Source organism: Leptonotus elevatus, chromosome 4 (genome assembly GCF_054856555.1).
Source record: "Leptonotus elevatus isolate MCC_2025b chromosome 4, RoL_Lele_1.0, whole genome shotgun sequence".
NCBI classification, from domain to species: domain Eukaryota; kingdom Metazoa; phylum Chordata; class Actinopteri; order Syngnathiformes; family Syngnathidae; genus Leptonotus; species Leptonotus elevatus.
The window spans coordinates 4,076,367-4,102,526 of record NC_141242.1 but is presented as its reverse complement, the minus strand read 5'-3'; the positions used below and the strand labels follow the sequence as shown (position 1 = coordinate 4,102,526).

The following is a 26,160-nucleotide window of genomic DNA, read 5'->3' as shown; positions in this document are numbered from 1 at the left end:
GTGTGTGTGTGTGTTGAGTTCATCTTGACAGTGATCTAGCGATTGGGGGAAGCAGTGAAAGTGAGACGGTTCCAAGTCCACAGGCTTGGCTTCAGGCCAGCTGCTCTGACCCAGAACATTTTGTACTTACTACAGGAAAGGCACGCAGGCAGAAGCCATTGTGCCCGTGTAGTGTACTATATCTTCAAGTCTTATGGTAATTAAGTGACTTACGTAGTTCATTTTTATTTTTATTTTTTTTATTGCTTAAATATAGGTCATTTGCATACAATTTTACCAATAATGGTAAAGACGTGCCTCACTGAAATTTTGTTTTTTAAATTTCAATTAATCTTTCGATATGAGTATTTGACAGTTCAAAGCAAACATGGTGTATCAGCATTTAACTGTTGTGCTGCACATATATACGGAATAAGATCCCTTGCCTTGAATTATTGGTAGTTGTTATCACTCAAATGGCAATAATTGGTTTTAAGAAAAAAAAAACTAAAGTAATGTTTTTCTAACCTATATATAGGAATATTTTTCTAACCTATATATAGGAATATTTTTCTAATTACTCAATTAAATATTCCTTTTCCATGCAAACAAACACAAATGTCAATTAAAGCTCAATTCAGTGGATGCTCCGGAGAGTGCTAAAGCTCTACCAGTACCAACTCCAGGTTGTTGAAATACTAGAACATTTAATAAATCAGAAAGGAAGACAAGAGGGTTAAATTATTTTTGCTCGCGAGGAGAACAGAGAGAGATGTCCCCAGTACAGTCTCTTATCGCGCTCTGGACACACCTTGCCGTACCCTCTCTTTTTATTGGATATTCACAAGTTACAAAGCGATCGCCGTTCTAAAGGGGAGGGGGCACACACAACAGCAACCTCAAATCAGTCACGGATACAAATCATCGTGCAGAGAATAATGTTGACATGTTTTTCTTCAGCACTGAACGTTTCAAAGTCAAAGCTTCAAAAGTTCAATTACAAAATATTCCAGTCGCCATCTTGCGATAAGGCCACAGTTCTTGTTTTTGAAGAACTGAATAAATGCGTAAAAGTAAAAAAGAAAATGTATGTACATTAATCCTAACAGTTATGATGCTCAACAACCTGTGGGATGAATGATATGCTCATAAAAATAAAATAAAAATAAAATTAATATATTCATGAAGAAAAATGAAATAGACTAAGTACTACAAAAGTATCGCGATACGCCGCCGCCAAAAATGATACCACATATTTTTAGAACCGGTACTTTACAAGTTCATTTAATATCCACAATGCCAAATATGATTCTGCTACTTGCCATGGTATAGTTTCAGTATCGCTCATCGGACTACGTAATGCCGGCATAGTATCAACGTTTTCTGGTATGATGACAACACTGAAGCAAACGCACTTGATTCGCTTGAGCGGGCCACCAAAAATGATGTGTGGCAGGCAGGCAGGAACTGTGATTTTGACACTTATGTCCTCTTTGTGACAGTTATGTCAGCCGTATCAGATCCTTGAGCGCAAACGTAATCCTGAACTCATTTTGTGATGACGGCAAAACAACAGGACACCTCATCAGTCTCGAACGGCCTCGGCCCAACCTTGCAGCAAACACACTGGCGGCGTTGTCGCGCAATACAACAATACAACGCGGTCACTCGACACCGCGGCTAATGAGAGCGCAGGACCGGCTTGACATTGGATCTTTTCTCGTCGCCGGCATACAAAGCAGTCTGCGCACTTTGCTCCCGTTCTGCTGAGCTTAAGCACGACAACGGCAGCAACAACGCCCCGATTGCACAAATTCATTACTGATCATTGGAAGCTAATGATCGCATTCATCCAAAGATGAACTGGTTTGCTTTTTCGATGGAATGATCTCCTTTTTTTGGGGGGGGCGGAAATATCTTTTGGATTATCTCACATATTTAATGACATCATTTGTATTTGTAATGTTTCCTTCCCTTATTAAATGAGAATTGGTTTTGAGAATCAAAAAGGAATTGGATCAATAAGCAATATAGGTCATGGGATTTTCACCTCTCGTCTGAGGAGGCTTCTCAGTTCATGCAACAAAGCAAAAACCCAACTGTTTATTTCTCCAAGTTGGAGGCACGCCCCACCACAATGAATGGTATCGTTCTTTTGGGATACAAACGACCAGCGTTAAGATGCCTCTCAGGGAGGCCTCTGTCCATCAAGAAGTTGTTTTGGAAAAGTATTTGGTATTGGAATTGGAATCACAAAATCCTAATTTGTTGATGTTTTTTGGCATGTTGGATAAATATGGATTCTGAACTGCTCAGGATGATGTAAAGGACATGGCATGATTGTATGCTTTTGTATAGTATTAATTATTTATTAATTATTTGTGACATAATCGTGGTGGTTACAAGAGGTGGATTAGGTAATAATACCTGAGTAATCATTTGTAATAATACCACAATAATACAACTCACCACTGTTATTATAATTAACCCCCCCACCCCAAAAAAAATATTTATGTTAACAAATAAATGTAAACACATTAAAAAACGTTTTTTTTTTAAATAAAATAAAATAAATAAATAAATAAAAATATCATTTATTTTATTATTTATTATTTATTCATTACTTATTATACATTTTTATTTAACCCCCCCCCCCCCCCCCCCCCCCCAGAAACAGTTCATTTTAAATGTATCTGTCTTGGTCTTGCTATGTACACCCATAAAAAAATATTTTACTTTACTTATATAATACTTAGTGACCTTTAGTGACCTTTTATTTTGATCTTGCACTTGACAAGTAACTCCATATATATATTTTTAAACTAATACTAAAACTAATAAAAACAAAATTAAAACAAACCAATTCACTAATTAAAACTAACGGAATAAAAAAAAAAAGTCAAAATGAAATAAAAACTAACTAATGAAAAATATCTATTACAACCCTGCAACACACATTAAAAAAAACCTACTGTGATAAAAATTTGTATCTATCATCACATCCTTGACCAATTTTGCACTCTTCAAATAAACTCACAGATTTATTTACAGTATGTCTTTATGACTAAACAGTGTTATATTGTTCGACTTGAAAAAGGTATCAGTCCCATCTGCCGCTCCATGCCAGCGTGTCAATATTGACCCACGAATAAAAGTAGTGCCATGACGCCCTCACAAACACATCAACACTCAGTCAGCGTTTTAGAGGCCATTATCATCATTTAAATAGATTTCCTGGACCCCTAAACACATACTCGACTCCCTCAAGCCACACCTTAACATGCCCGCCTTCAAATTGACACACACAATGAACACATATTTTTACACGCTGGGCCTGGATATACAAACAGCTCAATTTAGCTGTGGCTAGCCTAAAGCCCCCCCACCCCAGGAGAATTAATAGGTAGGGGGGCGGACACAGGCATCCCCTTGTCTCCGTCTGGCAACCCCCCCCCCCCCCCCCCCCCCACACACACACACACATCAAGACACACTGCCGGCTCCACACAGGCTACGTTATGCTAAGAATAGACTAACCACACTTTGAGCTCGTGATGTGACTGGGAGGCAGCCCACCCTCCACTTTTAGATGCGGCCGTCACGTATAAACACACCGCACAAAAAGTCGCAGCTATTTCCAGAGGTCCCGGTAGACTGGAGAAGGCCGCCGGTGACAAATGCGCGCAAACTTGCAATAAAGAGACACGCGAAAAGCTATTTTTTTCACAACTAGGGGGTTTATTTTGAACAAAAGTGAGTCTTTCCTTGACATTTACTTACTTAATCATATGGGGATCGTCAGGGATTTTTCCAATGTTCTGTCTGAAAATGATGTGACTTGATTGTATGCCCAACAAACACAGCAGGATGCTCTTTTAGCATGCGCCACAACGAGGGCCCGACCGATTAATCAGCCGCCGATTATGATCAAAAACAATTGGCCAATTTTTTTCCCCTTGAAACGTTATCAAAGGAAACCAAAGTTTCCGACGATGTGAAAGTACCCTGAATGCACCATTTTGCTCGCATAGCATTAGCAACTAGCAAGTGTGTAGCGTGTGTTATTCTGGTTATTCTTGTTGTCCCTAAGTGTCCTTTAAGCTGTTTAGTGACACCCCAGTTGCAGTTAACTGTAAAAACTAAACACACAACGTCAATAATTGCATCCACTGTATATTTAAATACAAAAACATGCTTCATTTTTAAAACATCGCTCACCTAGCGCTAATGCTAAAAGCGAAGGGAGGATCCCATTCAAATGCGAACAGGAAGTTAGCATGGACTTCGGGACAAATCTTGTGGGAACACATACCCACAAGTGTAAAACCCTACTTTGAAACCCCAATCCTAGTTTAAAACTCGACTTTGAAACCCTCACCCAACTTTGAAACCCGACCTTGAAACTTTTACCCTAAAAAAGAAAACCTTACTTACACATTCTGACAGTTTCATCCATCCAACCATCCATCCTGCAAAGCCTAAGCTGCCAAATCTTAATGTCCTCACGTCCTTCGAGCTAAATAACCACAAGAGGAAGCCTTGGCTAGTCGAGGACGTGCAGACCGAGCCGCCATCTTGAAGTGGGAGTCCCCGGTGATCCCTTCCATTCACTTGTATTGCTTTGTTCTCCTCTAATAAAGTCATCAAATTCTTTATCGATTTTGACACCGATTGGTGCGTTAGAAACATCAGATGTGCAGTCATGATACCAGATACATATTTTATAATCGGGGACATCATAGCATTATATTTGAATGTTTACTGTACAGTCGTGCACCTCTGAGGTACTAAGATGTCTCTACCGTACTGTAGAAAGGTTGCGCTTTTCGAATCTTTGATATAATTATTCAGTTTTTTGACATCTTTTAAACAGTAGACGAATTTCCAGCATGCGACTCTCTTGATAAAAGTGTTATCAGGATTAAACAGTGACTAACCCCTTCCTCCCTTTACAAACACACTAGAGTTTTTTTTTTTTTTGCCTTTCAGCTCATAACACAAGGCTGAGTCACTTAAACGTTTTCAAGCGTCGTTAACAATGTCACGACCCCAGACGACAATGAGAACAAGTGACGCAGTGTGTCGTCAGGCAGCCGCAAGACTCGGCTGAGTAACTGCAGCCCCGACTAGCAAATAAACACGATCACTGCCCAATTTTAGTCAAAAATCAACAACAACAACAATTAACACTGCTATTTGGATACTAGCGCCGCTAAAAATGCTAGCGAGGAATTCAATTATGTAGCTTTGGTTTCAAACCTGCATACTTCCACGGTTAATAGCTGCATTTTGACAGAGGCAGGAGGGCTGCCGACGCCCGAAAGTCTGCGGATACTTGGACCCGCGTGTAGCCGAGCCCCCCAGCTGGGAGACAGAACTCATTTAGGTCCAGTGGTTAGACTTTGCGTTGGGTCTCAGACAACTAAAGTTCAAGTCATTCATTTTTATCACAGATTTTATTTTAGTACCGAGAACATAGGTCACAGTTTTATTGCATTCATATTTTCTGTTTATACTAGTGCTTACGATGGGCCAGAGTTAATGGCTGTTTTATAGGGGCGATAAAAATTTGTAATTGTAATTAATCACATGACTTCAGTAGTTAACTCACGATCAATCGCAAATTTTATATCTGTTCGAAATGTACAATAAACGGTACAACAAAATATCTGTTTCTAAGTTTTCATACTCTTAACATAAAAGTGGAAAAACAAGTTAAACTAATAGAAATATGGCTGCATCTTTTAGTGATACAGTAATTTCATAATAATTCATAAAATTGAGTTAAAATTAAAAGGATGTAAAAAACGTACTGTAAAAAATGTACTGTAAAAAACGAGTGCGTAATTGAGTTGCGTTTCATTTTTCTGCCACTAAATGGCATCATTGCATTTGTAAGACACTGGTGACTGGCATTTTTCTTTTCATATTAAGAGCTATCTAATCTTTAACATGAAGTAACGTTTTTAAAATTGTAAAATACAACTTGACTCCAGTCTCCACAAATATATGCATTATTATTAAATATATTACTGCTACTATTTTGACGTGGACGTGTCTGCTGCGTTGCGACTGGAATTCCACCAGTACAGGCTTTCCAAGTAAGGGGCGGTCATTAATCGCGCGTAAAAAAAATTGGGGGTGGCGTTAAAGGAACTTTAAATTAACTCAAAATTAGACCACTCATTTTCACACATCAAATTTTTTTTTTTTTATGAGACTAGCTTATAAAATATGGATTGCTTATATATATGAGACGATGAAGCAACGAAGAAATGCTGATCAATCAATAACATCTTTATTAGAAAAGTGATCGGTTAATGCTAACATGGAAAACTCCAACTAGCATTTGTCTCAAAAGTCAACGTGACCCTCGCACACTTTCAGTTTTCTGTAGGCGACCCTTGGCAGAAAAAGTCTACACACCCCATGCTCTAGCATATTAGATCCATGACACGTCTTTGTGAAGCGTCCTCAAATGTTTACAATGTGAGCACATGGCGTTTTTTTTTCCAAATTGCGTTTTCTCACTTAACATTTCAAAGAGCTTAAGCAAATAATGTCACGGAAGAGCCCAACCTAAATGTGATGATTTTGAGGACAAATATGACACATTTGGGACATGTGACCCTGTGATGCTTTGGTGTGTCCACACAAGCTCTCAGGGCAAAGGCCAGCTTGCTGATGACTGGGTGGGGCTCGCCGTTGCCACAGTGTTCTGTGTGTGTGTGGGTGTGTGTGTGTGTGTGTGTGTGCGTGTGTGTGTGGAGTCTGCAGGTGTGCGAGTGGGAGGAATGATTTCGATTGCGGTGTGTGAAAAGCTTGCGTCGGCAGTGAGTCAGATGTGTTAAATCGCTTTTTCTTTTCCTATCTGGCGATGACGACGTTGGAATCTTAATGCCTAAAGCGTCTCAATACTTTTGAAAACCTGAAACATTTTGTATATGCGACATAAAAATGGCAGTAATTCCTGCATGGCATATTTTGGTGAAACTCCTTGAATTAAAGGCGAGAATTTATATTTCATTCAGTCACCTTGATTGATTTACAAATGAGTATTAGGGCCACACTGAAAACATTTTTTGTTTTAATTTTATGAAAATAAACTCATCTTCATTTTATTTAGGAACTTGTCTTGAGACCATCACAAGAAAAAAGCTACAGAAGCGTATTAAACTCTCTTAAAATTTCTTTTTTTTCCTGACATTTTTACTGAGTATCATTATTGAATACTTGTCCTGTTTTTTTCTAAGTATTTTTTTCATTTATAATAATATTTATTCTGTTTTCAGATTGTTTTAAAATATATTTTTTAGTGTTTTATAATTTTTTTAAATAGTAGGAAAAAAACTGAAAAGAAGATTCAGTAAAACAGATAACCCAATCTCTAAAAAAACAAAGCCCCCCCCAAAAAAAAAAATCTGAAAATTTCAATGCAATACGCTTTCGTGTAAAGCCATTTAACTTGAGAATTATTTTTTTTAAACAAAATATACTTGTCGCAAACGCTAACAGGGATAAGCCAAAAGTCACTTCTTCCTCTTCTACTGTAAAAAAAAACAAAAAAAACAAGGATAAAGTCTTTTTTTTGTCAATAAAAGTGTAATATTAAAATAAAATAAAATTTTTTTTAGAAAAACTGTCAAAATCCAATTGATGTGTCATTGAACATACATACCTGCTGTAGTGTGATTGTTCCTTAAACAATTATCCACAAACTCAAACATAAGTCACAACTACAATCTTAACTTATCAAATAAAGTCACAAATAAAGTAGATATAATCCAAAAGTAACAAAGATAAATGATGATGATGATGATAATGACATCGATTAATCTTGATTAACTTGCTTTTCATCACATTATGGTTTACTCCCCCCAAAAAAACCCTTCGTCATTCAACCCCATCAGGATTCCCGTTAACTGACACGGGTGTCGATAGAAATAAAAGACAAAACAAAAATCATGCACAAATATGAAAAAAAGTTGTGTGTGGACATAAAACACATGGTACGTGTCTCTGATTTCGACTTTGAATGTTGAATTTTTTTTCCCCTGACCTCATTTTGTTTGCCCCCCTGTGAGGACACGCCCACACACAGATGCACGTATACACGCGGCAAAGTATCAGGACACTCTCCCGTAATAACTTGAGGTCACCTGACTGCTCTCCTATCACTGCAGGGTAGGGAGACGTCAGACGGACAGAATGTCCAACTCGCTTCCATTACACACACACACACGTACAACAACACACACACACACACAAAAACTGTACGTACGGACTCTTGTTTTAATTTTAAGAGACGGGAACCGCGCTGTACATAAAAATACATTTTTTGTTGAGCCAACTTTCATTCTTCCGAAGCAGAGGTGTTCGCAAAGAAAACATACTGACAGTGCTGGCGTGTTGTAATCGCACTCTGCTGCAGGTTTAGGACACAAAAGTAAATACAGGCATCAGTCTTGGCTGTCACTACTGCACCACTTAGGCTGCAAATGCTTAGATAACATCTGTGTGTGTGTGTGTGTGTGTGTGTGTGTGTGTGTGTGTGTGTGTGTGTGTGTGTGTGTGTGTGTGTGTGTGTGTGTGTGTGTGTGTGTGTGTGTGTGTGTGTGTGTGTGTGTGTGTGTGTGTGTGTGTGTATGTGAAGAGGAGGATGAGGGGGGATGGGTAGACTGTACGGCAGAGTTATCTCAAGTACTGAAAGAGAGCCAAGGACAGATACGTGTGCGGGGGAGGAAGGAATTCTTATTTTGGCAAGCGTTGGCGCCAAAAAAGCCCCCCCCCCCCTTATTCTGAGAAAAAAAATAAGAGGAAAAAAAAAAAGCCCCGGTTGTTTAACCTGCACATGTGGGATGAAGTCACAAGTTCTAACCTCTCCGTTTTTGGCAAAGGCCAAGTTAGTGTGGTGAGCAAGTCACAGCATGTGAGTCTTCTAAGAGAAGATTGAGGTTATTTTGCATGGGCCCAATCCCCCCCCCCCCCCTCAGTTTTTTTCAGCAATTCTACAGCAGCGTAATGTTATATGGTCAGAAACCTTCAATGTGATACAATTGTAGCGGGTCAAAATAATAGAAACGAGTCAATTATTGTCCCTTGAGGAGGCTGGGGAGTGAGTGTGCTGAAAAAAAGAATGTTTTCATATTTTCTTTTTTTTGAACACCACTCTTCTGTATAAACAGCACTGACATTTTTCTTTTTTTTTTTTTTTTTTTTTTGCGATAGTATCAGTGTGAAGATGAGGCGAAAGGTGGACCCAAAAGACAACAAAAGACCATTGTGTCTGCTTGTCCATTTGTGAGGTCAGAGGGCACTGACGACCTCCATGTTTACATGCAGGCAATAACCCTTTCAAAAACCCTTTTTTCTTTTTTAAGGCCATGTAAACAGGCGGCAATAATAACCCGAATATGCTCTTATTCGGGTTTTGGGTTACTCCTTTCAGAAGCGGAATTCTTGCTCATATATACGAATGTTTTTCACATTATTTTGTGTCTCTACGGTGAAAACGGCACAGTTTGTGCTCATATATACGCATACGGTAAAAACAAGTATATGAGTCTTTAAATGAGTCCTTAACAGTGTGCCACTGTCGACTCGAGGCCCGCGTCACCCTATCGGCTAAAAGTCCAAGAATTGGTCAGAACACAACCAAAAATGATATGCGCTCTCCCGGGTTTTAAAGGGAGAAGAGCGCAGGTGCGCTCCCGGTTTTAACGGGAGAACCGCGGTCACTTTGATCTTGATGGATTAAAGCACAATTTAAGAGCATAATGTGGTTTTGCCGTTATTCAGGTTTTTAAAGGGATGATTTATTGCATGCAAGCGTAGTCATTGATGATTGACCTGAAGGAGGTTTTGCCGCCTCGCCGACTCCATTCGAGTTGGTAGTTTGTCACCAAAGTCCTGGATGAAAAAACTTTATTGACCTTCGGTTCATCAGCAAGGCAGCAGTGGCTTCACCAATTCATTCTGACAACATTGCAAGCACGCAATTGTCTAATATGAGGTAAAGAATTAAGATTGAGGATCGAGTCCAACCCCCTGATTGTTTGGTTTCTCCTCATTTCTAATCCTTAATTCTAATTAAAAGGCGCTCGAGCCAGCTCACTGTCCAGACAGCCTTGTCATTACAGTTAAATGGCTGCCACACTTTCCGGTACTCATCAGAAGGACAGTGTGCTGGGGGTCGCGGGGGGGGGGGGGCACTTTAGGGAGTCCAAAACGCCCTCAGATGCCTACTGAAGGTTCTTCCCTTGTAATCAAAGGAAGCGGCATGAAAGAGAACGTGTTCACGATGCTTCCCTTTGGTGTGACGCCGTAGTTCAAAGCCACAGAGAGGGAAATCCATCACTTGGAACATCAGAAATCGGCTCTAAAGAGAGTGTAACTTCTAAGTGTGCGGTTACTTGTCTATTGAGGTCTCCAAGTTTTGATCTGCATTCAAGTTTAAAGGGCCAAATGGAAACGGAAATCAGCCCAAAGAAGAGGAAGAGGAAGAGGAGTGGGTGGAGAAGTCAGCCAGGCGGGACGCCGTCGCGCTTCCTTCCAGCCAGTGCGGCATCAGCCGGGCATGTTCGCCACCGAACGATGACTACACTAAAATTATAGTGGCACTAATCGCATGCAGATCGCCGCGTATGTCTGCAGATGAACTGTTAGACCACTGGAGCCGGATTGGAAGCCTCCATGAGACTGATTTGGCCGTAGGGTTAAATGCGCCCTTCATGTTGCTCCAGACCTCCCCCCTCCCCAAAAACAGCAATTTGCTTCCTTTGAGGTTGTTTTGGCTTTCATGAGGGATATTTGCCATGAAGTACTTAAGAACCAAGCTTTAAGCCCTGCTCCAGTTTTTTTTTTTTTCATCACAGTATAGCAAAGAAGAGCTTGTAATGTCATGATCAATCTGTTTGAGCAGACAAGGGGAAGTCATTCACTCCCAACCTCATTTTCACTGAAGTAACCCTGTTCGCTCCCGGTTGTTTTACTGCATTTTGACAGATTTTGCAAGGCCCACAGGATATTGTGTTCTATTGCTATAAAAACATGAAACCTACAAAAAGAAAGATTAGAGTCTCTTCTTTCATCAGGAAAAAAAAGTAGATTTCTATCTGTTTCCGCTTTGCAGCAATTAGCATTAGAATATAGGTAAGTTTCATCATTATTCACAATTTTGTTGAAAACACCTGGCTGATCTTTTATACTCTGCTGCCACCTGCTGGCCATTTTTTGTAATAACTACCATTGCTTTAAGCCACCTCTGCAGGTCAGAAGCTGCATCAAAGCCTTCTGTATGTTCAAGAATTAAAAAATAAAATAAAATAATAAACGTATAAATACGTTTTTGGGAGCGAGGGACAAAGTATTAAAAACAAATTTATAAATTTTTGGGTTCAAATGGGTTAAACATTTTTTGACAATAACGTGTTATATGTGACCTCACTAGTCTAAACATTCTGATTAGGTTTATATTTGTGGAATATGAGTTGTGCAGCAAAATCCAGCTGTGCCGAGCTGTGATTGGTTGTTACCTGAGACCCGAGCAACATTGATGTCATCTTTAGTTGACGGCAAGTGTCAAAATGGCCGCCCCCTGAGATGGGAAAAAAAACAAGTCAAGTCAGCTGGATTTTGCTGATTAACTCATATTCCACTAACACAATATTAACCAGAATATCATATTTAGACTAGTGGGGCTGCATAGAACTTATTATTAACCCTTTAAAGAAGAAGAAACTCTATTGGAGAGCACAAGTAAACAACGTCCTGATGCATCCGACAAAGATCATATGAAGCATGTGTTGCTAAGCAAAGTCATGATGCTATAAAGCATGACTTGATTGTGTGATAACTGCTCCACTGAATAACAGTGCACTGCATTGTTAGCCTGGGTCATACATGAAGAAGAAAAAAAAAGTGGATTACCATGGTTACCACGGGATGACTGAGAATCTACATAAAGAAAAGAGTTTTAGCAAACACATCGGTGATTGTGACAGTAAGTTGTGAACGACTTTTGCTAAAAAAGCTAACGGCCCCTCGCGCGGAATCGACTTTCCCCCCCCCCCCCCCCCCCCCCCCGAAAACGGGAGCGTAAATGGATTCAGGTAAAGTGAGGCGACAGCATGTCGAAGCGTCTTAAATAGCCTCAGAGCACAAACATTTGTTTTGAATTAAGTGGGCCAATAAAACAGTAGCTCTAAAACTGCTCGTGCAGCGAGGCCTCTGTCCCCCCTCTCATTAAAATAATTTGCTGAATTTGGGTTATAAAAACAAATGCAGCAATTGCTGACATGAGGATTCAATTACAAGTACAACTCGAAGAGGGGGAGAGCGTGTGAGCGTTTTCCAGCATGCGTGCCAGTGACTTTTTCTTCTTTTTTTTCTTTTTTAAAGCTATTGTTTGGTAAATGACTTAACCCGGCATACTGCAACATTGTGTCTATTGAATGATTATCGCTCTGATTTGGACTTCTCGGCCTTTAAATAGGTGAGACGTCTTTGCTGATTACGTATGACTTTTTATAGAAGCGGGCAAGCGACAAGCAGCAGTTTGGCTCAGCTCAGATCATGCATGGCTCAACTGGACTCGGCTTTGTTCGGTTTTCCACTTCAAAATAGTACCACTGGAACCAGACAAAACCACGGCACATTGAACACCTCCTTCAAAATAAAACACACTGAAAAGCCACAATGTTATTTAGTTCTCTTTGTGTGGCTGCTGAGACCGCGGAACTAACTTTCCAGAATCAATTATACGATCAATTACTCCATTGATTACTGGGGTAATTTGTTCCCGTGTTGCCATCTCCAAGCTCCGTCAGCTCCATTTCGCAGTAATTCCCCCCAAACTTTTTTTTAAATTTGTTTTAATTTAGTTTAGACCAACCCCAAACCATAAGCATCTTTTTTTCATTTTGTATAATGACGCCATTATAAGCACTGATCTGTACATTACTGGATAGCCGATAGGCCAAGACTTTTGAAGCCGCGAGGCGGCCATATTGCTCCTCCCAAGAAACGTTTCTCGGCATATGATCCTTATACGTTTACAATATCAAAATTGGAGAACATTCGAGACAGCACTTAGTAGAAACAGCATGATTTATGATGTTTTAAATTTGTTAAACATAAACAAGATGACTTGATGATTTACATGAATATATGATGATTACAGGCGGAAACTTGATTTAAATTTTTTTTTATTAATGAATTCTAACTGTAATTCAACAAAAGATACCTCTGCCAAATCTAATATTGGGGTCTAAGGAACTGAGTGATAAAACAAAAAGGGGGTCTTCAAAGCAGCACATACCGTCCACTTGTAAAAAAATAATTTTTTTTTACTTGTTAAAAAAATGTTTTTTTTACTTGTTAAAATTATTTATTTTTTTACTTGTTAAAAAATAGTGACCATCCCGCCACAAACCCACCACCCCTGCCCCCTTTGCGCTATACTAACTGCCTACAAGCTGTATATGTCTAATCTGTACGTATACGGTGTAGTTTATACAGTAGTCTGCTTGCGAGATAGGAGGAGCAACATGGCCGCCATGTCGCTTCAACGGCTTGCACGGGCGTGTACGGGCTATCTGCTATCCGGTCATATATTCAGGTCAGTGATTATAAAGAAGAAAGTCGGGCGGAAAGCAGTGCGTCAACAAATGTCCATGCAGAAAGACAAAAGTGGCCAAACATTGGTTCCAGGTGCCCCAAATATGGTTGAAAATTATTTATTATGCTTTTGAGGCAGAAATGGGGTTTTTTTTGTCGAATAATTTTTGTGGTCGACTTAACAGGGTCCCCCCCCCGACCTGATGTGGAGCGCAAGACTGAGGAGTATAACACTGCGGTGTTATACTCCACAGAGATATGACAGCAACAGGACTCATGTCTTTCAACAACTCTCACATTTGGCAAAGTGTCAGGGTCATGTTCCAGAAAGTTTTTGACAAGTGGAAAATCGGGTTTAAGTCTTCAAGTGTGATTTTGGCTGTTTTGTTTCTATTTCTCAGTGATACAGATTAAATAACTTTGTCATAAAATAAAGAGCTCTCAGTCTGACTCTAATAAGTGTGACATGCTTTGGTCAGAATAACCCGAGGTTCAAGAATTTTAGATCCTCTCTAAACTGCCATGTGACATAAAAATTAGTGCCGTAATATGAACAGACAGGTCGCACACAAAAAAATCAGTCGATGTTTAATCCACAGTAATCCAAACCTCCAACGTGGGGGTTGTGTTCCAGACCAGCCCACCAAGTGAAGTGAAAACCATGATATAGAAATACACTCTTTAGGGATGTTTTTATATCATTTACGCCACTTTTAAGGTCGTTAAACACACTTTTAAAACAACACAAACACATATAACAAGAAAAAGTAAGAATAACACAAACATATTGTACAAACAGCGTATTGACCCCTTTATGTGTTTACAGTAAATAAATTGCATTGATTCCCAAATTAAGAAATTTATCTCATAACATACATCAATAATCATTCTGGAAGATGTACATTAACTAAAGCTGTTGCTTTCTGTAGGTGTAAAAAGCAGGATTACAGAGACTGACTTTCAATCATTTTCAACAAAAACTAGGCTGTGCTGAAGTACACCCCGTTTCGTTCTTCTTCTACGCGTCTCAAATGACATAGGTTGGCTACCATCTTGTGGTTGGTAGTGGAATTACATCCAATATGAGATAGCGTTACACTTAAATTATTGGTAACAAAAAAATCTAATTTTGTCTTCTGGATTATTAAAAGATGTTGTTCTTAGAATCAGTATACATTATTGTTGTCTGAAGATTTTGCACAGGAATTCTTTTTGAATAAAGGAGACCTTTAAATAAACGTTTGCTGGGTTTATTAGATTAAAATCGATTAAAATCGTAATTGTCCTGTTTTTTTTTTATTTTGGCCATATCGCCCAGCCTGACCTTGAACCTAGAACTAGTAATGTCAGGGGTGTCTTTTAAACAAGCCCTTAAAAAGTCACTTTTCCATAATACAGTTATACTTTGACCTTTTTTTTTTTTTAAGTTATGAACCATCGGTTGATAGATTTTTTTTTTTTTTTTTAGCTAAAACTTGAGATACAAGCAAGCTTTGAGTAAATATTGAATTCAGAAGTTATGCTATCCTGGCTCAGCACCCAAAAAATCATGTGATCTTACTTCCAGAGAAAGTTTCGATGAAATGCTAGAATTTTTTTTTTGACAAAATCCTTTCAACATTCCTAAGAAACACACTTGACAAAAAAATACACAATGCAAGCAAAAAAATGAACCGAGAAGAAACCTCTCGGCCGAAACGGGTGAAACATTTCCTGACCCGAGCATCCACAGTGGCTCACAGCCAAAAAAATCTCCTTCTTAGATATTAAATTTCTGATGTGATGCACAGCGCAAAATGTCTCAGGGTTAATATCAAGAGCAGCTGTATGGCCCGAGGCTTGACAAGAATAAACACATCCCGCTCTCCCGTGGGCCGCACGGAATTGAATCCCATCCAACGCGCATGAACAGCAAGGGGTGGGTGGGTGGGTGTTTTGGGGGGGGGGGGGGAGTGGCAGCGGTAACAAGTGATGAGAGGAACGAGAAAGATCCAGATAGCAATCATTATTTCAACTTTATTTGGATTATGAGCACATTTATTTAAAAATGAGATTCATCACATAAACAAAGACAAAATATTCCTCCTGTAATGGACTTTTATGAATAAATCAGGCACGCCAAATATTTAGAGTGCAATATATTTAGCGGGAGGGAGGGTTTAGCCTTAAGTAGTTGACATTTTAAGATGTCTAAATTGTGAGTAGTTGTATGGGAAAGAATTCCACTCTGGCAAACTGTTGCGCATTATTGTCAGACTTGCTGTTTCATGCAAACATCATTGAGAATAAAAATAGCACAAAGGTTTCACTAACAATCTCAATCAAGTTTACTTGCACAACTTTAAAGAACTACAACGCCGCCTCACATTACGAGGTTTTAGAGTTACGAGCCATCCCTGTGTTGCGAGTAAAAATTGGACTTTTTGCTAACCGTGATGTCTAAACTGTCCGTTTTGGCAGATCGCAAAAAGTTTGTTGCCACCCCCAATTGAAATTTACCGTCAAATTAAACATGGAGGAATGTCAATTATTCAACCAAACCTTTTCAATGTATGCTATCTTATTGCTAGCACATAATGTGAAACACCATAGATGAGGGCTAAAGAAACTAGCATCAATAGTGCGGTTGTTTAAAACGTTTAATATATAAAATGTAGTTGGGAGAGGAAAATCCAAATTGAAAAAGAATTGCAAATACGCCGAACTATTATACTACCCCCTGGTGGCCAAGGCAAGCACACCAGAAGGAGCAGCACATTGATTAAAGCAACAACAACAAAAAGCTGTAAAAAAAAAAAAAACGATTTAATTCTTCACGTTCTACTTAATTATGCAATTACTTTACGTTTTCATAAAGTATAATATTACAGAGTGCTATCTTGTCTTTTTTAGAAACATGCAAAAACAACAAAAAAAAAATTGTGGGATCTGGAACAGAGTCATGACATTTCCATTCATTTTAGCTGGGAAAGTGGATTTGAGATATGAAAGTGTGGTCACCGGAAGAATCAAACTTTTAACTCAAGGTATCTCTATAATGCAAAAACAGATTATAACTTCACTTGCACACGTTTAAAAAAAAAAAAGTATTTAGGACATCTGCCATTGTTACATAGACCATAGAAGTAGTCATGGTGAACATGCCCTGACACATCTCTAGTTGCTAAAATGCTCATGCACTGGATTTAGTCATGTATTAAATCAAACATCCTCGAATATGGTCAATTACAAAATAAATAAATGACATAAAATAAAAACAAGGAGTACGATAGACGACCCACCGCTGTTTGAACGTAATAGGAGGGTATGTCTATCATGTTCACCGTACTGCTTCTATAATGCAGTTACTGGAATTATTTCCATTCATTTACAGGTTGTAATTATGTCCAGGCATGTTTCCGACACTTCACAAGTCTGACCACTGAACTTTATTATATATTTATGTGGCTTTCTCGTGACAGTTCAAATAAAACACCAACGTCAAAATACATTCAGTCGGCATGAATCAATAAAAGTCTTTGTTTGCTGGGAATTTTTATATAAACAAATATATTTCTTGGCCATGGCATGTAAACACAAATGCAGATGTTATCAAAAATGGCATTTTTTTCCTATGCTTTATTTTTTTCTTCGTTTTTTTTTCAGCCCCGGTGTAGATTTTCCAAAACGACATCTCCTATGTTTATGTACAGCTAAATATCTCTTTAAAATTTAACTTAAACACGCAACATGTCTACTAATGTTATCGCCTTGTGTGTGCTTTACAAAGCCAATGTGAGTATTTTATACCGTGCATTTTATTATGCTTTTCGTAAAAGTCGGCCCCCCAATGACTTTTAACTGGTGACGAGTAACACGTTTGTTTGTTGTGATCCCTCACACGAACGTCTCAATCACTCGTCCATATTCTTTATCTACGCTGGAATGCGGCCAACGCGATGACTTTCACTACGGGGACAAAGGTGAAGTTGTTTGGCTCGTTGACTCGACACAAGAGAGCAGGGGGGGTTTGACGACTCAGGTGGAATCAGCCTGCCCCGTCTCGAAAACGCTTCTCTTCGACGCCATTCACATGCTAATCAACGGCTAAAAAGACGTGTTCGCATCTGCCAGGTCTTAACAGCATTAACGCCAGTGCTAATGGTCAGAAGTTAATTCAGTGAATGTAGCGGGTAAACGTGAACGCGCTTCATTTTTTTTTTAAATGGCATTTCACAGCTTTCTGTTTGTCAAAACTTTGCTCGTGGTATTAATTACTGTACTGGAAAGATTGTTAGCTAGCTGCAGCCTATCATTGAGGCTAGGTAGGTAGTCAGCCGTTAGCTTTGCTATGATACCTTTCGAGATCTTACACGCTTGTCTTCTTGACACCTAACGGCAAACATGGAAGGCAATGAAGAGGAAGAAGTGCTTCTGGAGGTGAGGAAAACTTCATTTGAGGATACGCTAGCGATTTAGCTTTTAGACGTGAGAGTGTAAAATAAAAATGTCTAAACATTAGCACAGATGCTAATGCTAAAGCAACATGAGGTGTGTCTTGGCTGGTCCACCACTATTATAAAACACAAAAAAATAGGTGATCTAAGCAAACCATTTCAATGACAAAAACACAATTTGCCTCATTTTAGATTTGGTAATGATTAACCAATGTGATTTCAGCCTACCTTAATATTCTCTTTTCTGCCATCAAAATTGTGAATTTTGTCTCAACAAACCCATGACAGGTTCACGTGAATCCGCAGAATACACGACGTGCCCGCCAGCCTCCTGCGGTTAGCTCCCCCCCCCCCCCCTAACCCTGACAAACAAACAACTTCCGGGATTTGCATGCAGCACATCTGATCTTCAACAGATACACGTGATCCCTTCGGTGGCATCTGCGAAATGAATGTGTCAATGTTAAATAAAAACAGAGACTAGAGCACAAGCGAGACACAAGTGTTGATAGAGATTAGATGCAATCGCTACTTTCGGATGTGGCTTGCTCCTTGTGTTGACAATATGCAGTGGAAAAGTGATGAAATCAATGGAAACCACAACAAACACACAGAAGGATTTTTTTTCTCCCTTTTCATTTGTTAATTGAATTGAATTGAACAGGTAAAGTCAAACGCAAGTCATTTTTTGTAGACTAGCTAACGCTGCTAGTTGCTAACCCTGGAGCCACTGGCTCAGGCGCCGAATTATACAATGGCAGCGTAATTAAGTAGTTTATTATTTTTTAGGGTGCTTAATTAGCGATTTAACTTAAACCAACATTATGTTGTTGCCTAAATTAAAGTCAAAGTCAAGTCAGCCTTTACGCTACCGCTCAAAATAAAAGCGTGCTAAAGCATTGCTGTCCATATATTATTTTGGAACATAAGGTTTATTTTGAAGTTGGCTTTCATTGGTGGCGCGTTACCGTCAACAATTGTTGCTAGCTAGCTTGACTTAATCTTCCTGACAGTGTACAGAAAATAAGTGGGTAAACATGCAATACAAGTTTACACATCGAGAAGGTAAACGCAACCTAATAGCAACCAATAAAGGCATTTACATAACAAGGTGAAAAAGGCTTGCTACATGTTGGCACACCTGAAACTTCCACTGGAGAATGATGTCACCTGCAGGTGAAAGTAACGCTGTTGTTCTTAACCCCCCCCCCCCCCCACTCCCCCGCCCACTCCCTGTGCCACCGTGACACAACCCCATGCGAAGAAAGAACAGCAGATACTTAGCTGTCTATTCAGCGTACGTGATAGTGTCGTATCCCTTACATGCGCTGAATAGCGCTTAGTGGAGCGGGTTCTATTGTACCTGCGGATACCAAGACGACGACCCGGCCAGTGATCCGGTGTCCTGCGCTCTTGGGTTTCCTTCAGGGAAGCCCTGGTAACTTTCCATTTGGCAAACATTATGTGTGACTTCCTGTCCAGGGCCAGGACACGACTGCTGGAAGTCTCCTGAGACAAGGTGACAACTGACCTCCTCTTTAGTTTGCCTCTCTTGTTTTATTGTGATACAGGTGGGATATCGCTGAGTGAATGGTGAGATGCTATGGAGATATTACGCAATATCATGGCACGATACCAGAAAGAAAAGTTTCATGACGGAGTATGAAAAATTCAAGGTGTAAAATATGTGCACTCATGCACAATAAATCCTGTAGAGTAAATTTTACTCTAAACAGTGGCCCAACTCTAAACAGAATCAAATTTACACATGGAAGAGAGTAAAATATTCAGGGTAAATTTTACTCCAATTAATTTTAGTGTGTGCGAGAGAATTTGCCTATACTGTTAAAAAAAAAAAAAAAAAAAAAAAAACTATTAAAGATTTTTCATTCAAAAATTCCAAGTCAATTTTGTAAGGAGAGATTTTGACAAAATTTGACTAGTTTATTAAAAAAAAAACTCACAACCTTGGGTTTGGGTGACTGCAACTCTACCACCTGTATGTAGCTTCTTGCTAGCTAGCCCGCTAGCCTACAACCAGAATGAATGAATGAATGAATGAATCCATCCATCCATCCATGAAGTGTGGTTGCTTTCAGTGACAGTTCGAAAACAGAATATGGCCTTCAATCAATCAATCAATAGTTTACATGACTTTTTAATTACGCAAGTATTTTTGCTATTTGTAGGCTGCCCGTGTCCCTATCACCCGCAAATAGCAGGGGCACATTGTATAGAATATATATTGTGGTGATATTTATTTTTATTTTGTCTTCAATGAGCATACTCAATATTGGAGTAATCCAAAAGTAATCCAGTTACATTACTTTAATATAATGGTACTTGGATTACGTTACTAACTACATTTTTTAGCAGGTAACTTGTGACTGTAATGGATTACATTTTAAAAGCAGCCCTCCCAACCCTGCCTGTACGTTACACATTTGTGATTGTGCGATGTTCATCTGCGATTCAAATTTTGAATCTTATCAAAACGAGTGGCCGACAGTCGCCCACTCGCTTAAAAACCCGCTGCGCAACCAAAGCGATGAATCTGCGCTAAAAGGGCTGTCATGTTTTCCTTAACCTGAGAAAAGCGAGAGCATCCTCGAGGGATGCTGGTAAAAGGTGAAACTCAAGACGGGCGCTGCTTGGCGTGGCGCTGGTTAAAGCGTCCGCCTTTCACCAGCGCGGGGAAGGGAGACAAATGGCTTCCCAGAGGCAGAGAGGGGTCAGCACTCCTGGGAAGCCGTTGCACTCTTTTCTCAGCGAGAGAAAGAGACAAGGCTTCCGCCCAGAAACTCACAATCGACTGCCGATGCATGACAACATGCACCGTTCCCCCATTTTCACACACAACCACCGCATTAACCTGCTGTTGCATTAACCCGCCTCTGCCCTTTCCTATTTGTTTCTAGGCATGTATCCATTTCCTCAGCAAGGCAACTTCCCTCACACATAAATCAAATCTATTAAACCCTTGTGGGTTATTTTATGCTGCATAGTTTTTTTTTTCTCCCACGTCCTGGGAGGAGTATATGTAAATGTGATTTGACAAAACTAATTGTGTTGGCTACTTTGTGCCTTTAAAGGGGAAGGAAATCAAGCCCAAAAAATGATTTATATGTTCTAAATATGGCATTATGATTAATAATGCATTTGTGGAATATGAATTAAGCAGCAAAATTCACCCATTTTGATCTATCTCGGGGGCGGGCATTTTGTCACTAAAACCAGAAAAAGTGAGCCATGATTGGTCAGGTATAATAAAAGGTGTGAACAAGTCGTGTAAACATTTTTGAAATGCCAGAAACAAAAATTGTCACGACAGCAATGTCATTTGGGTGATTTTAAGGATGACTTGGAATCAGTCACAAGAAGGTGTCATGCCATTTGGCCTATGATGAAATTTTTTTCAACTCTGTATTTCCTTGTGCTGTCCTAAGTTTTAAATGCAATATTATGCAGGGTGGGCAAATAGAGTGCTTTCTATATAGCGCTTTTATCTACGCCGTATGGCGCCCAAAGTGCTTTACAATGCCTCACATTCACCCATTCAGGCACAGTGGTCGACTGTTGCCCGGTCCACTGGGAGAAAATCGAGGTTCAGCGTCTTGCTCAAAGACACTTCCACATGGTCACCAGGGGTGAGGTACGAACCCACAACCTCACAGATGCGAGACGACCACTCTATCACTAAGCCATGCCGCCCCTACAGTACACTACAGAGTACATCCGGTTGCTATGCAGTCTGGACAAATTAATTCAAGTTGTTTTTTATGTTGTCTTGCCCAAATTTATCAGAGGAATAGTCATTTTACTGCAACTAATTATGTTTGTCTTCCACTAACACTTCCAATCCCATCACTTTAAAAGTGATTTCGCACTTGCAGTGTCAAGAGGGAACATGAGTGGATGAGGGATGTTGGACCCAAATGCAGGGAAACGGGAATCAAACGCAATGTGTGGTATTTTTATTAACCATAGTGAGAAAGGTGAGCAGACAATCATGACTGAATGGGACGTGAGTAGACTGGTCGCTATGCATGGACGGGGCGTGAGTAGACTGGTCACCATGACTGGACGGGACGTGAGTAGACTGGTCGCTATGCATGGACGGGGCGTGAGTAGACTGGTCACCATGACTGGACGGGACGTGAGTAGACTGGTCGCTATGCATGGACGGGGCGTGAGTAGACTGGTCACCATGACTGGACGGGACGTGAGTAGACTGGTCGCTATGCATGGACGGGGCGTGAGTAGACTGGTCACCATGACTGGACGGGACGTGAGTAGACTGGTCGCTATGCATGGACGGGACGTGAGTAGACTGGTCGCTATGCATGGACGGGGCGTGAGTAGACTGGTATCCATGACTGGACGGGATGTGAGTAGACTGGTCGCCATGACTGGATAGGACGCGAGTGGACTGGTCGCCATAACTGTAACGAGCGTGACGTGACAGGACCTGATTTGCCTCGACTTGACTTGACTGTGGAGTGACTTGACTTGGCTGCGACTAAGACGACTTGGCTGCGACTAAGACAACTTGGCTGTGACGAAGACTTGACGCACGATTTTCCACACATAACATAGGCATAACGAGACAAGGGAAGAAACCAGGAACACAAGACAAAAAACACCAACCACAGACAAAAACAACAAGAACACCCATAACAGACAAAAAGCCAACTCCCAGAGAACCGAAACATGACATGCAGTTCTTTCATACGTTTTGTATGGCAAAAAGAGCTACTTTCTGCAAGAATATTGCAAAATATTCTTTTGACTACAGTGCTCTCCATCATTGTTTACATTAAATATGCAACACGCAATTTAGCGCTTGCTAACTGGGATTTTACAAAAGATAGAAATCAAGAGCAGATCACCCACCATCAGCATGATTTTAGTAAATCAGGCCCTAAGTGAGGTTAAGTGTGTTAAAAACGCAAATAAGACCGCGTTACGTTTGGTTCATGTCACCATCTGTAACACTTTAATGAACATGAATGTTTCATCTCCGCATCAAAGGCAAATAATCCTTTTCCAAAGATCTATTCAGGATCCATCCTGCACCCCCCCCCCCCACACACATTGATCAGAGCCGCTCGCCGCGCCTGACCTTTCATCCCGAACCGATAATCCTGCTGTCCGCGGACACGTGTGATGTTTGCGAGTGTGACGAGCCGCCTTGATGAGGGATTTTGTGACACACGCGCTAGCTCGCACCGCCGCTTGAGCCTCGGCTGGCGCTTCAAAGCGTTTTCACATTCAAGCGTCTTGTTTGGGAGCTTGTTTAGACTGTATGCATGTATTTGAACAGGGATCATTGTGTGTGTGTGCGCGGGTGTGCGCGGGTGTGTGCGTGTGTCATCATGTGCCGCCTCCAATGAAAGCCAATAACAGAAGTCTTTATACCAAAGGTCGCGTGTTTAACCCCTAGATTTGCAAAACCATTTTGCAGCCCCTCTGTTTGGATTCTCCCGAGGCAGACGTCGAACACTGCGCTGCTTGTTCGCTGCACAAATGCGTCAAGTAGGCACGTAAATGCATAAAGGTCGACTCCACACACGACTCCATACATAAAACTGGCTTCACTAAAAAATACATAAATATTTGTTATTTTATGTCATTTACATGTTGAAAAGCGTGATCGGGGTCATTCCAGAATTCCAGAGGACATTTTCTGCCTTCTGATTCCAAAAGTAGTTATCCATCAATTTGTTTTGTATATGTGATTATATAATAATTAATAAGGGTTCACAATGACCCTCCAAGGAAAACCATAACTATGACGTGGCCTGCGACAAAAATGAGTGGAATCGATTGAGCAACACATATAAACATAATATAACAATACTCACAGGAATATATTCTTTATCCTCTATTAAAAATTACAGAGTCAGTTACAGTAACTGTGAACGTATTCGTCTTCGTTTGGGTCTACATGACTGCACGATACTGCCCCCTAGTGGTTACACCAGAAAGACGAGCACAATGAATTGAATTGCAACATTAAATCATAATGCACAAACTGTTTAATTTTTTACATTCTCTTTTTTCCATTGTTACGCAATATTTATGTAAAGTATATTATTTTGGGGTGTCAGTGGATTATTTTTTTTAATCACATGACTTCAATAAAATATTTTTGTCCTAAATTTTCATAATCTTGTTCTAGAAAATGTTAAACTAATAGAAATATGGCTGCATCTTTTAGTCATTGATACAATAATTTCATAATCCATCAAATTTAGTAAACATTAAAAAGCTGTACTGTACTGTAAAAAACGAGTGTGATATTGATTTGTGTTGGTTATTTTTCTGCCACTAGATGGCATAAATGCATTTATAAGACGTTGGTGACAGCTCAGTGCGTTTTTCTTTTCATATTAAGAGCTATCTAATCTTTAACATGAAGCCACTTGTAAAATTCTGCACATTTTAAAAATTTATAAATTACAACTTGACCCCAGTCTCCTATATATATATATATATATATGCATTATTTTCAAATTACTGCTAAATTTTGACGTGGATGTGTCTGCTGCGTTGCGACTGGAATTTCACTCGTTTTTATACCCCTAATATTATTAAAGAGTGCTATTTTCGCCCATAACAGAAACATGATTTTATTTTTTTTGGGTGAGGGCTGGAACGGATTAATGACAATTCCATTTATTTTAATGGGGAAAGATGATTTGAAGTACAAGTGGTGTGTTTGAGTTACAAGGGTGGTAAATGGTACTTCATTTATATAGCTCTTTTCCACCTTAGGCCCTCAAAGCGCTTTACATCAGGAGCAACTGGAGGTTCAGTATCTTGCTCAAGGATACTTTGACGTGGTCACAATGGCACGGGATCAAACCTACAACCTCTAGATTAGGAGACGACCACTCTACCACTGATCCACGGCACCTCCAGTGTGGTCATGGAACAAATTCAACTCCGAGCACTGTAATACTTGAAATACTAAATTGTTGTTGTGTTCTTGTATTGCCAGATTTCATTAATCAATTGAATGCGATACGTGTTTTTGGAGGTTCTATAATAAAGTCCGTATTTTTTTAAGTCACACTGGCGACGAGGCCGAAGTTGTACTCGAACGCCACATGTGGCCCGGCACATCTCGTGAGAGAGGAAATTGAAAAGAAAAGAAAAACACACGTACAAGATGTTCACGAGCGCGCTGGTGGTTTTGTGGCCTCGCGTGTCGCCCGCCATGAAATTACAGCTGTGTCAGTCATAACAGATCAGAATCAAAGATGAAACATGGCGATGCCACATTTGATCCATCTGGAAACCCATTTTACATCTTTGGAAGTTTTTTTCCCCCTCGATAGAAGAGAGACTTTAAAAAAATATATATCTATATTTCTTGACTCGGTCCTCCTGAAACAATACTTGACAGACAAGAAGACAAACAATTGCACTTCTGACGGGAAACGCCACAGACGAGAGACACCTGCCAGCCTCCGGGGCCCCGGCGTGACCCCGACACCACTTCCTGTCTCGGCACGGCCCGTCTCACACAGGAAATAGCTAAGAAGGTGACTGTGTGTGCGTGGACGGGCTGCACCTTACAAGTGTGCCAACGCCGCAACTGTCTGCGTGGGAACAATAGCACCTGTCGCTCCGGGCGACCAGACAATGGAGGCCAGATGGGGCAGAGGACGGAAGCGGACGGCGGCCCGCCCCAAGCTGAGGCCCTCCAAGGTATCGGGAGCTGCCATGTGATACATGCATACCGATCGAACAAAGAATATGATTCATTTTTGATTGATGTCCAATGCAAAAACGTCCAAGAGCGCTGGTGAAAATGGGACATTTTTTGTTGCCCTGTTGTTGAGCCTCATTCTGGATTGTGGCTCTGCTGCGACTCAGTTTTAAGGTTTTCATTGGCTATAAAAAGTCTGTACACCCCTTTCTGTGATTTTGCACCAATCTCTCATACCTGATCTTTAAAATGTCTGACCGTCCAATCCCGATTGCACAAACAGCATAAACCTCAAATGTTCCAGTCTTGTTTTCAGGGGTTTCAGGCGATTACATTTTTTTTTATCATAATTAACCGCATGACTTCAATAGTTAACTCACGATTAATCGCAAATGTTATATCTTCTAAATG

At 40.2% G+C, this 26,160-nt stretch overlaps 1 protein-coding gene across 1 annotated transcript in view; it reads right to left on the bottom strand.

The window, feature by feature from the left end:
• LOC147175046 (uncharacterized) overlaps positions 1 to 26,160 on the bottom strand; it is a 60,570-nt gene that overhangs the window by 18,501 nt on the left and 15,909 nt on the right. Inside the window, exon 3 of the mRNA XM_086072700.1 lies at positions 11,514 to 11,575. Within this exon, the coding sequence (XP_085928826.1) occupies positions 11,514 to 11,575 (62 nt within the window). The remainder of the gene's footprint in view (positions 1 to 11,513; positions 11,576 to 26,160) is intronic.